This window comes from Sycon ciliatum, chromosome 7 (assembly GCF_964019385.1).
Source record: "Sycon ciliatum chromosome 7, ocSycCili1.1, whole genome shotgun sequence".
Classification (NCBI taxonomy): domain Eukaryota; kingdom Metazoa; phylum Porifera; class Calcarea; order Leucosolenida; family Sycettidae; genus Sycon; species Sycon ciliatum.
The window spans coordinates 10,037,418-10,053,103 of NC_088649.1; the positions used below are offsets into that span (position 1 = coordinate 10,037,418).

Here is a 15,686-nt window from a genome sequence, read left to right on the forward strand (position 1 = left end):
ATAGCGCAGGGCCCTGAGCTTCCAAGCTCTCTCGTAGCGTGACTTGTAGTTCCTTGGTCCTTTTTCTTTCTCGTAAAAATTAATTTATCCTTGGCTCTCGACCCGTGTCCAAACTGGAATAATTTTAACTTAATGTGGCAATAAGGAGGACGAGCTGAAATGACATTTGGATCACTTTAATAAACAAAGCGATGGAGACGATGCAAAAATCATCTAAAAGGTAAGGAGAAATATGTGTAAGGAAATGAAGCGATGGAAAAAAAAAGGTGATTCGAACAAGTTTTCGTATAGCACTCTTCAGGAATTACCGTTGTACTAAAGAACAAAATAGGAACAAAAGAAATAATAATAAGGTAGGGTAGCAGGATACAATGACAGCACTAAACTATCGAGGTGTGATTTCTCTCAAAAAGTGTGCAGAAAACAAATGTCACTTATGCTCGTCCTCCTTATTGCCATATCAACATTTTGTCTCCTTGTCGAGTATTTAGATACTAGAATAGTAAGAAAAATAGCACAAACTTCGTAAAAATGCACTGGTAATAAAACTATGCAGGTGAGAAATGATAGGAAATTCAGCAAGTGCAGTGTCACAATGTACATGCATATGCAAGTGTGTGTGATTGCAAAGTGATTCTCGAAGTGAAGTCCAAGTGTATAAATCCTATTGTAGTTTCATCATTCCTTTCAGTCACAAATTCTATTGATAATTGTGACAAGAAACCGTTCTGAAACACTTTATTCGTTGCTACGATCGTGATATTAGTGCGCATATAGTTTTATTCATTGCATTAGTTGTAAAATTATTGTCCCCACGTCGCCTTTTTAAATATTCCCATAAGGTATACTAATGTCCTAAGAGTGCTGCGCCATTTTGCACTAACGACACCCATTCTGGTTGCTGTGGCACACAACATTAATTACACTACCAGTTATGATTTTGGGAATTATTTGCACATGGCTCTACTGCTGTTACTGTCTATCCGTCTCTTAGGATTTCATTTAGGGCTTGTTGATTTTTTGTTATTAAATCGTGCCAATTTTGTGCATTCTGTTTTGACATGCTGTGACGTGCAACAGGAACCAGATACTCCCATGTCCGCAGTCGAGTACTTCCTGGAAGATATCCGCCTTAAGTTCAAGGATACACCTGCTGTCAGCCTGGAGGAATTCACTACGGCCCTAGCCAATCTCATCTTAGGTGAAAGGTTCGAAGCTGAAGATTGGAAACTGGTGAACAGAATGGTAGCCATTGCAGTCGACCTGGAGCAAGATCTCCATGATCTACACCAGAAAGCCGAGGTAAATGTGCGCGTGTGCATATATGTAGTGTGTATCTGTGCGTATTTGTGCCTGCACACACGCACGCATGTATTGTATTGTATGCAGGTTTCTAATAACCAATGAAGAGACAACAGTCGTAAAATAGCAATGAATAAAACTAATTGTGAACTCATAACCACCGTGAGCTGCTACATTCTTCCGCTCCTTGTCATATTATTCTAGCTACATAACTGGATGTTTTAGTCATTCTCACTATGTGACGATGTTCCACTGATGATAATCACGAGAAAACGTCCTGGACATTTTTCATTTTAATAATAATAATTGTTTCACACAAGTCATGGTTATGAGTTCATAATTAGTTTTATTCATTGCTATTCAGGTTTCTAGCAGGAGAAAATAGTAGGGGGGGGCCTAGGAAACACCCTGTAGCCCATTTTTTCCATTTTCCAAAAATAGACTTGTCACCCGAAATGCAACGTACCCCGACTTCACACCAGATACGTGTGCCTTTCTGAACCATCTGATATTATCGTCCACATTTTCGTTGAATTGCCAGCAAACACACCAAAATGGACAAATTAGTAAGGGGCGCCACTTCTTCACAGGGAGGCAGGCGGTCAATAAGAAAAGAGGGACGCTGTGCCCCCTACCCTCCTTTGGGTAGAACCCTTGCATGGTATTGTATTTTATTATTTTTACTTGGGCATTTCGAACAGGCCCTGAGGTCTTCGTACAGGATGCCCAAGATGAATAAATGTGCGAAGTTCCTGGCGAAATGAATTGGGGATACGAGTAGTGCGAATGGGTAGGGTAGGCATTTCCCAAATCGGCCCGATTTTTCGCCTAACCGGCTTCTCGATCGGCTGAGGAATGTCCAAATTCGGCCATATTATATAAGCCCCAAAGTCAGAATTCGGCTCAAAGCAGTACTTGAAGTTACCTATCGCAGTATACACATACATGTACATGTACATGCACGTTATAGAGGCACTGAAACATCAATTTTTGGCGATTTCATCGCGAGATTTTGTAAATTTGGCGCAATTATCGGGGATTTCTTGATAGCCATTGATTTCGGTTTCTTTTCCTGCTGACCGATCTCAGAAATGCCTAAAGTCGCAGTCACTTTTCGCAGATAATGGTTACAGAAATTTTATTTGCATGCTGTAGAGAAAAAGATCGATTTTCGGCGTATTCAGTGCAAAAATTGCATATCCGGCAAAAAGATCGTTGATTTCTTCAAACCCACTGTTTTCGGCGAATGTTTCGGCCGCCCGATTTGGGAAATGCCTAGCGAAGGATTCGGGGAGCGCGTTAAAGCGGTAAGCACCAAGGAATAAAAATAGATTTGAATCCAGCTCGAGTGTGCACATCGGGTAAAGAAAGGAAAATATTAGCTTGGCCTCTGGTATGTTTTTAAAATATATATTTAAAAAAGAGTATTTACTGGTTTGAGGGAAAGATGCAAACAGGAAAAGTCTGGAGCAACAGTTGACTGTCACCACCAGGACTCGAACGAAAAAGAGTGCTAGTGTATAAGCGAACTCTACTTGTAGACATTGAGACATTTTGGGGAGCACGGCACCTATAGTTGCACTGATGCTTTCCTGTTGTGTGGCCGAGAGCTATCTACAACTGGTGTCTGTGATTGATTCTCTAGCTTGACAATTGCTGGTGTGTCATCATCTCGAGAATCAGTCCCTTACTTTTAAATGTTGAAACTAAACCCATTCATTTCACGAAACACTTCAGCTAGCGATCCATTGTTGGGCCCAGTTTCTTCGTGACCAAAAAAGACTGAAGGCATTCACAAGGTGAGAGCTGCAATGTATGTGAGCATGTGCGTGTAGCAGCAGCATGTGTCGTGAGGGTGTCGTGTGTACAGCATCAGCAGGAATACTAATTGAGGTGGTACGTTTTCTGCTACCCACATGTCAAGTGGGTAGCAGAAAATGTACCACTTGGCAATATGCACAGTGCAGCGAGTGCAACAGTGGACAAGAAAAATGATATAAAATGTAAAACACATTTAGGTCACATCATTTGTGGAGGGTTCAAGTGTGTGTGTGCTAAGAAAAATATGCGTGAGTTTATAAGGTGCACAGAATTGAAACGTGTACCTACAAGTACAAAGAACTGAAAGATGAATTTGTGGCTCCGAATAGATCAGATGGCATTCACAACAGTTGATGTATGTTTCCTGATCATCTGTTTTCTTTGTTTCTGTGTCTGTCACTATGTCTGTCTGTCCTCTGTCTGTCTGTCTGTCTGTCTGTCTGTCTGTCTGTTTGTCTGTCTGTCTGTCTGTCTGTCTGTCTGTCTGTCTGTCTGTCTGTCTGTCTGTCTGTCTGTCTTTGTGTGTCTTGGTGTGTGTGTGTGTGTGTATGTGTGTGTGCGTATGTGTGTGTATGAGTGTGTGTGTGTGTGAGTGTCTGTTTGTCCTATGGGTACCTATTCGCATTTGAGTGTATGTGTGTGTCCATGATTGTTGTGTCAGCCTGGGTATATGACTATAATTTATGTGTATGTGTATATGTTCTGGGTGGGTACATGTGCATATTTGCATGCAGGTTTTCTTTTTTGCCCAGGTGCAGCTTGTGGTGCTGGAACCAACCTGGCTGATGAGTGACATCACCAGCAAACTTTACACACCCACCTTTCAGCGATCATCGTTCATCACTTGTAATGAGTTTGGCTTTGCGAAGCGCAGCAATGTCGAGCAGGTTCTGGGCAACTGTACCAACTCTCCGGTAAAGTTACCCGGGGATAAGGTGCTTGAGATTGCGCAGCAGCTGGGAATGTGTCATCTTACGGATCACGGCAATGAGGTGATGATACTGCCGGCCCAGGCAGAGAGCCGCACAGCTGCCCACTGGCCAGTTGCCGATGAGAAGATTCACCGCCACTACACCGGTCGCCGCCTGCATTGCAGATCCGGGATTGCCATGAGTGCAGCCTTGATGCCAGCCATCCAGCACTCCATCCTGACCGAGCTCTGTGAGAGCGGAGATAGATGCCCAGTTTGGCAAGGTGGCATACGTGTCGTCATGAATCGCTATCCACAGGTCGACACGCTGGTAGAGATCCCCGCCGGACAGCTGGCACTCAACGTCGTGACACGTGGCTACGACCAGCAAGACGTCGCGCGCTTTCAGGAGATGGTGTGGCATCACATCTTGAAGCTGCCACAGCAATTGTCACCCGGCTCTAGAGTCGACATGGTGTTTGAAGATGATGAGCAGCTAAGTAGCAGTGGGCATCTTCGGAAGCTAGACCAGCAAGGAGAGCTCAATGCCGCGATGGCATTTCTTGCTAGCGACCACATCCGTGCCACGCATCTCTTTCCTCCTGCTGCGAAGGATGTTGGCGCTGATCAACGTCGCAAAGACCCACGCTTGACGCACGAGTATGCTGGCTCAGCTGATTGCCAGAATGCCAGTAAGTTTGCAATGTTTATCATGGGTGCGTGTGTGTGTGTGTGCGTGTGTGTGTTTGTGCGTGCGTGCATGTGTGTGTGTGTGTATGTGTGTGTATGCTCTCCTGTGTGTGTGTGTGTGTATGTGTGTGTGTGTGTGTGTGTGTGTGTGTGTGTGTGTGTGTGTGTGTGTGTGTGTGTGTGTGTGTGTGTGTGTGTGTGTGTGTGTGTGAGGGTGGGTGTGGGTCTGGGTGTGTATACATGCATGCACATGATGTGTGCATATGCGTGTGTTTACTTCTATGCACTGTAGTACTCTGTGATACATACCCAAATTCTGTGCTAATCAAGCCATGGACTGACCAAAACTTTCTAAACAAACTTATACTGCATGGTGTATATTTTTACTTGCATGTCTGCTTTCTTGTGCTGAAGGTACGATTGAAGAACGTCGTCGAGCCTCTCGTCTTTGCTCTGCTCTCTATCAGCACCGTATCTTGCTTAACCAAGACTTCCCTCTGGTCGAGTGCTTGCGGAGGCTGAACCAGAGAGGACAGTTGGAGGAAGCCTTCAAGGATGACGTCGATGAGAAGGTCAGGGAACATCGCACGAGTGATGCAGCCGACATGTTCCGCCAGGGCATTTGCGACTTACCTGACAGTGTGGTGCTGAGCCTGGTGGACGATGTGCTACCCGAACTACCGGCTGCAAACACTGTCTACAGGGCAGTGAAAGACTGCCCTGGGTACTCACAGTGCAAAATACCTCCTCATCATACTCATGCGGCCGGTAAGATAATTATGATTTTTTTCTCGTAATGCCAGTATTCGCTTTGTAAAGGGAAACGCTAGTTCCCGTAGATAGAGGCTTGCGACCTGTGTTTTAATATTTACCCAGAATTTAATCGGACCTTTGCTTGGCATAAAAACATCAAGATCATGATTGACCGGCCTGAGGACTCGTTCCCCAGCACGGGCTTGCAATTAGCTGGTTTGCAGGTGACAGGCGTTGTGAATGACCGAGGGTCCTCGACGCTTGGTGTCACCGTCTAGTAGCAACACTGACTCATGCTGCTATCTAGTGTTCACGGGGTGTTTGTTGTGCTGCAAACGGAGCGTCTCTGTACGTTTGTATACCTGGTGATGTTCGGGCCTGGAGAGCACTATTATAAGTGATGCTCCTCAGGCACAATCTTCCTCAGCCAACTAAACTGCTCAACTGACTCGTGACATGATGAGGGGTGAATTCCCCGAAATACTGTGTATAGAGTAGGGAGTCGTGCTTTCTTTCAGCTTCTTGCAGGTTTGCCGAGTCCACGGTTCAATGGACACTAAAATAAACAATGATCATGTTTGGTATCAGAGAGGTTCTGCTTCACAAGAAACGTAGAGAAATCACGTGGAAAGCAGGTGTTTGGGTTAGAGTCTATGGCTTCGCGTGTTTTGGGTCAAGATTTCTACGCTGATGAGGTTCTCTACATTGAGGCACACGTGAAAAAATTCACATGGATCTGCTGGATATCATTCAAATACAGGCAGAAAACTGCCAAATATGGTCGGAAAATTCCCAGTACACATTCAACATGATTTCTCTACGTGAACGTAGAGCAGAACAGGTTTTCTTTCATACCGACCAACCACAAACATCCCAATCCCTTGATAAGACATGCAGAATCCCTGGAATTCTCTCAAAACGCTTGGGTGGCATAAAACACGTGAAAAAGAGCTTTTCCCGCCCAAAAAACGTTCGACGGCACATGATTCTGGACTCCGCGTACAGCACAGTTCCACCTTGCATTGCAGTTCGATCAGTCGACGGGCGCCTAGCGCGCCTGTCGGTGCAGATCATGCAGGCTAGGCTGGTCAGGTATGTGAAGGTACTGTGCAGAGTTCGAACTGCGAGAATGCACCGTGCATACGGGGTATAATATTATTTGGAAAAAACGGGATATTGGAGGTGAGTCCCTTGAGCTTTCAGGAAAACCTGGGTCAGGCAAAAAATGTGACTTTTCCTGGAGTTTTCTTGAAATCCACGGGACCCCGGGAGTATTGATGTTTTTTTCATTTTCCCGTGAAAACCGGGCGGCTTGACCTGTATGTTCTTTACATTACAGGACCGCGAAGAGAGTTCCAGGAACTCTTCGCGTCGTATTCCCGTAACATAGGGCATCACTACTGTTTTTCAAGGGCTGTTGTTTGGGCAATATCGTGGCTGATGCTATGAAAATAAGGATTATATATCCATGAGTGAAAAGGCTTTATGCCCACGTGTTTGTTCCTGACATATCTGATTGATAAAAATAGTATTGTGTGTATTGTGTGTATGTGTGTCCGTCCGTCCGTCTGTTTTCTGTGTGCGTATGTGTTTGTTTTATATGCTGTCTTGTCTATAGATGTTGGGGTGAGTTCTGGCATGCAGTGTTCGGCATCATCTGGTGAGTTTTGTATGATTTGGTTAAGATCATTCATCACTGACCTCATTGTTCTGCTACCTGTGTTGCAACAAGTACCCTATTCCTAGGACTCCTGGGAACTGTTCCCACTGCCTTCTGCCTTGCTGTCTCTTTAATGCTGTCTTCTTTGCTTACTATTCTCTCTCTCTCTCTCTCTCTCTCTCTCTCTCTCTCTCTCTCTCTCTCTCTCTCTCTCTCTCTCTCTCTCTCTCTCTCTAGCTCTCTCTCTAGCTCTCTTTCTATGTCTCTCTCTTTCTCACCTTCCCCTCTCTAGCCCTTTCCCAAAGATGCTCGCCACCGTTTTCTCAACTTTTCGTTGTTTTTGAAGAAATTGCAACTTTCGCAACCTTCTTCATTTTCCCGAACTACTTTGCAACTTTTCCGCAACCTTCGCCCCATGGCATGGGGTCCAAAGGCATGTCGGACAAATTTATACTCGCTCATTTCATTTCAGAGAAACAGTAGATCAGCAGAAGTTACGATATGTGCATTCCCTTTTCTGTGCACTGGAATGATATAGGATACATGCAATAGGCTACTGGCACTGTGTAAAGTGGTGGTTCACAGCAAGAAGGGTGTAGAGTTTGCTGTCACTGCACTAAGCAAAGTCTTCTGCTATTTCTGCTCCTTTTTTGGTGGTTTTGCACAAGAACCCTCTAATTTTAAAAGTTGCAATGTTAGCAACTTTTGAGCTTTTTCTGAAAATATGGATGCGATTTCAGCAACTCACACTTGTTTTGGCATTGTTGCGAAAAGCGTAAGTTGCGAAAAATTATAGCATCTTTGGGAAAGGGCTACCCCTCTCTGTCTGTCTGTGTGTCTATCTTTCTATGCATGACTATCTCTAAGTGTATACTTCTTTCTCTCTCAATTTCTCTCTCTCTCCGTCCTTCTCTATTAATTTTATCTCTCTCCCCTTTTGTTTAGGGGGGGGGGAGGATAAAGAATTAAACATGTTTATTTCCCACACTATGGAAGGGTTGAGTATGCTTAGATATGCTTGGACTCTTGTTGATTAAGTGGCCATTGTCCGTCTTCACTGCTCATCTATATATTTCAGGTTGTGAACATATTGGCTCTTTCTGACTGCCTCAGGGATCATCGCTGGCCGCAGTATTTTGTTAATGCTTGTTACTTCTTTGATGTTCTTTCGTATTGCAATGTACCTATCGAAGGATGTCCAATACAGCAGCATTGTATCTATGACTCTTACTACGTACAGATGCGTTCCTGGACAATCCGTTCAACCACCCGTCCTTCATGCCAGACATTCATGTGTGGCTGCAGAGCATCCCCGCGGATGACATCCGCGAAGCAGCGCAGACGCAAGGTTTGCTCACGGACCACAACATCGACAAGCTGATACGCACAGATCGGTACCAGAGCAACAGGGAGCATAACTGTGAGCTGCTTCACATCATCATGAACAAGGAGAGACAAGGTTACATCGCGCTGTGCAGGATGATCCAAGCCATCGGTCAGTATGCGGTACGGCTGGAGCAGATGAACAGCCTACTAGCAGAGTGCGATCGTGTCTGAAGGTGAATGTTTGTTACTTGTAGTGCATATACACACATCCATACAAACTCATCCCGTGGTGGTGGTGGTTAAAATTCGAAACCCAGGCGCGATGCGTTTTACTACCACATCACATGTCATGCATCAAGGCATGCACAAAAGATGATCAAGCATACACAATCCCATGGATTGTAGTATTAGCATTCATTTTTTTACTAGCGCAGACACCACTGACTTATTGTCAAGTTACAGATTACCCTTGCTTAGGTGATCAAGTAAACTGCTAACAACTGTTGCAAAGAATGCCTGCCTGGCGACATTCAGGTGGAAGAGACTTCCATCTGTCTGCAGCCATGTAGGGGAAAATATAGAAACCGGATGTACATGTTCCTACACGAGTACGAGGGCAGTACCGCGGAATCTACCCCGCGCCGCGATAGCGGCAAGGGCTGGATGAACAGCGGTGCTGGCCGAGTTTGAGTGACTGGAACGTGTTTCCCGTGTGCACCGAAGCCAAGGAGCATGCATGCTTGCGCACACCATACAAACATGTACTTGTAAAGCACATGACTCGCTCTTTCCGTTGTTCTTGTATTTACGAAACACGCGCCAAGTTCGTGAGCCAATGAATGCAGTGGATTTCGTTCCTGCCCGTCATCACTTGACGACGGGCAGTGGATCCAATTCCATCACCTTTGAGCAGGCAGGACCACGCTTTCCAGCCCACACTGTTTGATCCATCATTGGTCGACTCCAAGGCTACAATCACCTTACATACGGGAATGTGAAATTACCTCAGGTAAACAAATAAGGAGCGAACAGCCTGGCCTCTAGTCAAAGCTGTAGTGATATCTACTGCTGTATCTATTACATGCCTAACAGCATGGCCAATGTAAACAAAGCACACCACCTACTGAGAGATACATATAAAGGAGTGGTCTGATGATTGCTTTAGCATGTAAATCTATGTCACAACAAATTTTACTTGGATCCTCTCTCTTCCACATATGAAGCAGTACAAAGGTACACATTATTGCACGTATGCATACACACACACACACACACACACACACACACACACACACACACACACATACACACACATACACACATACACACATACACATACATACACACACACACACACACACACATACACACACACACACACACACACACACATACACACATACACACATACACATACATACACACACACACACACACACACACACACACACACACACACATACACACACCCTTCCTTCCTTCCTTCTTCCACTGCCATGACTGGCTATGTGGCCCCATACGGGGCAGACCAGGAGACGTGTTGTCCACCGGGCGGGGAACGCCATACTCAGCGCGCGCGGGCCGCGCGAACAGCGTTACACTTGTGCCTCGCAATGTCCCGTGGCCGACGAAAACTGCGCGCACAAGTGCCACAGATGAGGGGCTTCGCCACAGGCTCCATGCGGGACTGGACAATAGCGTCGACAGCATCACGGCAGGTGACTCGCCATCCCTGTCGATCTTGGACGATGTCACCAAGCTGCTCCAGAGGAACGCCAACAGCCATCAAGTCGCACTTCGCGGAGTCCTTCCAGCGCTTACGGGGTCCATGCGGTGGACGTTTGGAGGGTAATGCGCCGTACAGCAGCTGACGAGGGATCCGATCTGGCATGCGGGACACGTGGCCAAGCCATTGAAGTCGGCGGACTCTGACTTTATCCGCGATCTCCTCCATATCGCCCCACATCCTGCGAACCTGGAGAGAGGAGATGTGCTCCTCGATCTGCCGGCCACGATTTATCTTCAGGATGGAACGCACGCACTGCAGGTGAAAGGACTCCAGCCGACGGACATCATGATGGTGGGCCATCATCATACACACACACACACACATACACACACACACACACATACACACATATGCACACACTTGTACTTGTACTTGCTCACTGCCAAAACTGGTCACGTGGGTCTCCCTGGGAGAGGGGAGAGAGACTCAAAAGGAATCTTGGAAAGATGACTAAATTGGCCATTGAACCACCCAGCGGCCGACACCCCCTGAAATCCCCAAACTAGGGTGGACTTGAAATGATCCCACTTATGGGCTCACCACACCTCAGTAAGTGGGTGAGGACAAGTTGCAGAAAAAGGATTGACGGCATCAGGGTATCCCGGGAACTTGATTTAAGAGACCGTATTTCATCAAGCAGCACGGTAGTGCTATTCATCAAGGGCCTTGAATTCGACTGTGATTTTCACCATTGTAGCCCTTTCTGAAAGTGGAGCCATGTCCCTTTGGCGGCTCCTGACCATTTTCAATGTGTCTACCTTGCTATGGTTCAGGCCTATTTAGCTTAGGCACCTTGACACACCAGCGGGATAGTTACAACATATGTATAATTATTGCGAAACTGAACTTCACTCTTTGATACTCATTTGTTTGCTTCTGACACAGGGACGCACCTTTTCGTCAATTCCGGCTCTAGTCGCAAGACCGTGTTTGCGCCTCAAAGTGGTTACACCACTTGCGCAAGTGATACACAATGTCAATACATTTCTATGTTTTTTTGTTTTTTTTTGCCTCGCCACACATCCTGAATGTTTTGTACAGCAAATTGTCCTTCTCCCGAAACCAGTGTCATGATTTTCCTGTCACATGTGACTGCCATTTCGTTACAAATGACTGGCAGTTTCCTGCTCAAGTGCTGCTCTTTTATCATTTGCACGGTCGCAACATGAGCGCAATGATGAATGTTCTCCGTGGTACCTGGTACTAAAGCTGCCGCACTCGTTTCTCTTAACACACATCGCATCCCTGGTGTGTGTAAAATGTGTGTGAGTGTGTGTGTGTGAGTGTGTGTGTGTCTGTGAGTGTGTGTGTGTGTGTGTGTCTGTGTGTGTGTGTGTGTGTGTGTGTGTGTGTTTGTGTGTGTGTGTGTGTGAGTGTGAATGCATCTGTGTGAATGTGTGTTTGTGTTGGAGTTTTTGTGCATATATGCAATGGTGTGCCTATCCATACGGTGAAGTCAAGCAATGTAGATCTGCTTTAAGCTCTTCCTGTCTGATGTGTGTGTTCCAGTGTTGTAAGCTTTTCGAATGCTCATGGCTATCCTTGTGTATGCTCGTGCATACTTTTTATATGATTGTGTATGCTTGCTAGTTCTCTGCTGCTTCTTGCGCTACATGACCTTGCCCCGTCTTTGCTTCGCCTAGTCATGTCGTTGACGAGTTTTTTAGAAGCATTGCAATCTTTGCCGACTCAAAGTCCTTCATGTTTATCACGGTTTTTTTGCCGCCTGCTGCCTTTTGTAAATTTGCTCATTTCACCAGCAAAGTCCTGCTTACTGTTAGTTGCTTCTTCCTCCTCCCCTCCTCCCCCCCAACTCCTCCCCTCCTCCCCTCCTCCCCTCCTCCCCTCCTCCCCTCCTCCCCTCCTCCCCCCCTCCTCCCCCCTCCCCTCCTCCTCTCCTCCCCTCCTCCCCCCCCGCTAGATTTGCTGCCATGCTTACAGAGCTGACAGTGCATTTGCTATGCAAGGAGGCCCTCTTTGTGAGTTTTGCACGTTGTTGACGCTAGTCTGGGTCAGTTTACTCAGCTCTTCGTTCTTTCCGTATTTCATCACTTCTATTTTGAAGAGTGGTTTCCAAGATCCTGGTACTTACCAGGTCTCTGATGCAACTTACTCGGTTGATGTTGGAGGCCATGCATGCAGACTTTATGTGTTCTTGAAGGCCGGCTGTAGTGGTTAGCAGCGGTTCCCGCATGGGTTCCATGCCAACGCGTAGTTGCCGAGGCTACTACGGACGCTTGTAAGTATTCACAAACTCAATTTGCTACATTGCAGTTTGTGAATACTTATAATCATCCCAGTAATTAGTAGTACTCTTTTATTGATAGTGGAGAAAGCAAAACAGGCACATGCCTAATAACAATGGACCCACTGTGTAGGGTGGAGGAGGGGGGGGGGGGGGAGACATGGCTAATGGTAAATAGTGGCGGCGAAATAGAGCAGTTCCAGCACAGCTACAGAAACATGGGCGTAAAGCTAAAAGCAGGCAAGAATGTGTTGCCAAGCGCTTGACTTGATTCATCCTTACATTTACTGTAGTAGCAACCATGGTAACGGACATTACATTACATTTACTGTACATGCAGTAGCAACCATGGTAACGGACATTACGTTACATTTACTGTACATGCAGTAGTAACCATGGTAACAGACGTTACATTACATTTACTGTACATGCAGTAGCAAGAGTACATGTACTCTTGGTAGTAGTAACAGACATTACATTACATTTACTCAAACAGTCAACCAGGGTATCGACTCCGAGATCTGCTGAAAACGTTGCATGGCCAATCATCAGGGCTACACAGGAAATAGTTATTTTTCTTTCTTTTACCCTGAATCATGAACGTGAGTTATGCCCGAAATTTTTTAAACTCCTGCAATGGTGAATCTGAACTGGGGGATGTATTTGCGGCAGAGAGAACATGCATGCATGTGTGCAGAGAGACCATGCATGCATGGGTGACTTTTCTACTGAGCAAGACTGCATGAGCAAAGACATTATTATTCCTGAAGTAATCTGTAGTAGTGATTCTGTACAGCTAAGCTAGGTCTGTTTAAAACAAGAGTACAATGTGACATAACACCTGGGTTTATGGACTCTTGATCTAAACTAAAGAACGGCCAGTAATGGCGCCGTACGCTGCACAAAGCTAGACGTGAACGCACTTGGTCTTGGAAGTAGCCCAAATACTTGCAAGCTCAAGACGTGGATTGTCACTGCATGGTCATACAGGATGTCACCATACCAGACCAGAGCATGCCAGGGTGGGCCATATATAAAAATGGAGGCGTGAAAAGTAAGCAATTAATTTTAGTTACACATAATTATCATGTCATAATAACTATTATGTCTGTGCACCATGGACGGCATGCTGCACATGACATGACTGTGTGCAATCTGTAGCTTCATCCAGTGTTCACGACTCTCTGACCACTGAGAACTGCACGACTAAATAATTCAGAAGTAGCGACCAACTCGGCCATTTGAAAATAATCTAAAACCCGTCCACCTCTCCACACTGAGCTCTTGACCCACATTCACAACACCACTCCATAGCGAGGAAGTTCCACATTCACAACACCACTCCATAGCGAGGAAGTTCCACATTCACAACACCACTCCATAGCGAGGAAGTTCCACATTCACAACACCACTCCATAGCGAGGAAGTTCCACATTCACAACACCACTCCATAGCGAGGAAGTTCCACATTCACAACACCACTCCATAGCGAGGAAGTTCCACATTCACAACACCACTCCATAGCGAGGAAGTTCCACATTCACAACACCACTCCATAGCGAGGAAGTTCCACATTCACAACACCACTCCATAGCGAGGAAGTTCCACATTCACAACACCACTCCATAGCGAGGAAGTTCCACATTCACAACACCACTCCATAGCGAGGAAGTTCCACATTCACAACACCACTCCATAGCGAGGAAGTTCCACATTCACAACACCACTCCATAGCGAGGAAGTTCCACATTCACAACACCACTCCATAGCGAGGAAGTTCCACATTCACAACACCACTCCATAGCGAGGAAGTTCCACATTCACAACACCACTCCATAGCGAGGAAGTTCCACATTCACAACACCACTCCATAGCGAGGAAGTTCCACATTCACAACACCACTCCATAGCGAGGAAGTTCCACATTCACAACACCACTCCATAGCGAGGAAGTTCCACATTCACAACACCACTCCATAGCGAGGAAGTTCCACATTCACAACACCACTCCATAGCGAGGAAGTTCCACATTCACAACACCACTCCATAGCGAGGAAGTTCCACATTCACAACACCACTCCATAGCGAGGAAGTTCCACATTCACAACATCACTCCATAGCGAGGAAGTTCCACATTCACAACACCACTCCATAGCGAGGAAGTTCCACATTCACAACACCACTCCATAGCGAGGAAGTTCCACATTCACAACACCACTCCATAGCGAGGAAGTTCCACATTCACAACACCACTCCATAGCGAGGAAGTTCCACATTCACAACACCACTCCATAGCGAGGAAGTTCCACATTCACAACACCACTCCATAGCGAGGAAGTTCGTTCTTGGATAGATGTTCCATATCCTCTAGACAGCTGTTTCGCTAATTAGAGCTCCTCGGCGGAGGCAGATAACGAATGAATAGTTGATATGAGTATATTTACAAGGTAAAGTGGCCCACTTTCAACATAGAAAAGACAGTGGCATCCCCAAAGAAATTTGAAGGTGACAAAAGTTCTAAAGGTGATACAACTATTACTTTGAAAAATATCAATTGTGCACTCATAACCATGTATAAACAATTAAAATGAAACAATTCCAGAACGTTTTCGTGTGACCATCATCAGTGGAACATCGTCACATAGTAAGAATCACTAAACAACCAGTTATATAGCTAGAGTAATATGAAAAGAAGCGTGAGAATGCAGCACAGCTAGCGGTTATGCATAACGCGTGTAGTGTGAACCTTTGCAGTGTATCTGAGAATGGTAGCAGTAGATGAATGTGGCAGCTGTGAGTGCGTGTGAACAAAAACTGGTGAGTGCGTATTATTTAAAAAGTGTGAGTGCTACAACATTTTCTTTTTGTTGACACGCACTCACAGCTGCCACATTCATCTACTGCTACCATTCTCAGATACACTGCAAAGGTTCACACTGCACGCGTTATGCATAACCGCTAGCTGTGCTGCATTCTCACGCTTCTTTTCATATTACTCTAGCTATATAACTGGTTGTTTAGTGATTCTTACTATGTGACGATGTTCCACTGATGATGGTCACACGAAAACGTTCTGGAATTGTTTCATTTTAATTGTTTATACATGGTTATGAGTGCACAATTGATATTTTTCATTGCTATTTTACGACTGTTGTCTCCTCGTCGGTTATTTAAACTATTACTTTACTCAT

At 45.6% G+C, this 15,686-nt stretch overlaps 1 protein-coding gene across 1 annotated transcript in view; it reads left to right on the forward strand.

Moving 5' to 3' along the window:
• The window catches only part of LOC135820953 (death-associated protein kinase dapk-1-like), a 311,375-nt gene extending 298,981 nt beyond the window's left edge, over positions 1–12,394 (forward strand). The window contains exons 15-20 of the mRNA XM_065334015.1: positions 1,081–1,302; positions 3,858–4,725; positions 5,138–5,491; positions 7,095–7,136; positions 8,377–8,695; positions 11,137–12,394. Of these exons, the coding sequence (XP_065190087.1) occupies positions 1,081–1,302; positions 3,858–4,725; positions 5,138–5,491; positions 7,095–7,136; positions 8,377–8,693 (1,803 nt within the window). The 3' untranslated portion in view covers positions 8,694–8,695; positions 11,137–12,394. The remainder of the gene's footprint in view (positions 1–1,080; positions 1,303–3,857; positions 4,726–5,137; positions 5,492–7,094; positions 7,137–8,376; positions 8,696–11,136) is intronic.
• The last annotated feature ends 3,292 nt before the right edge of the window (positions 12,395–15,686 follow it).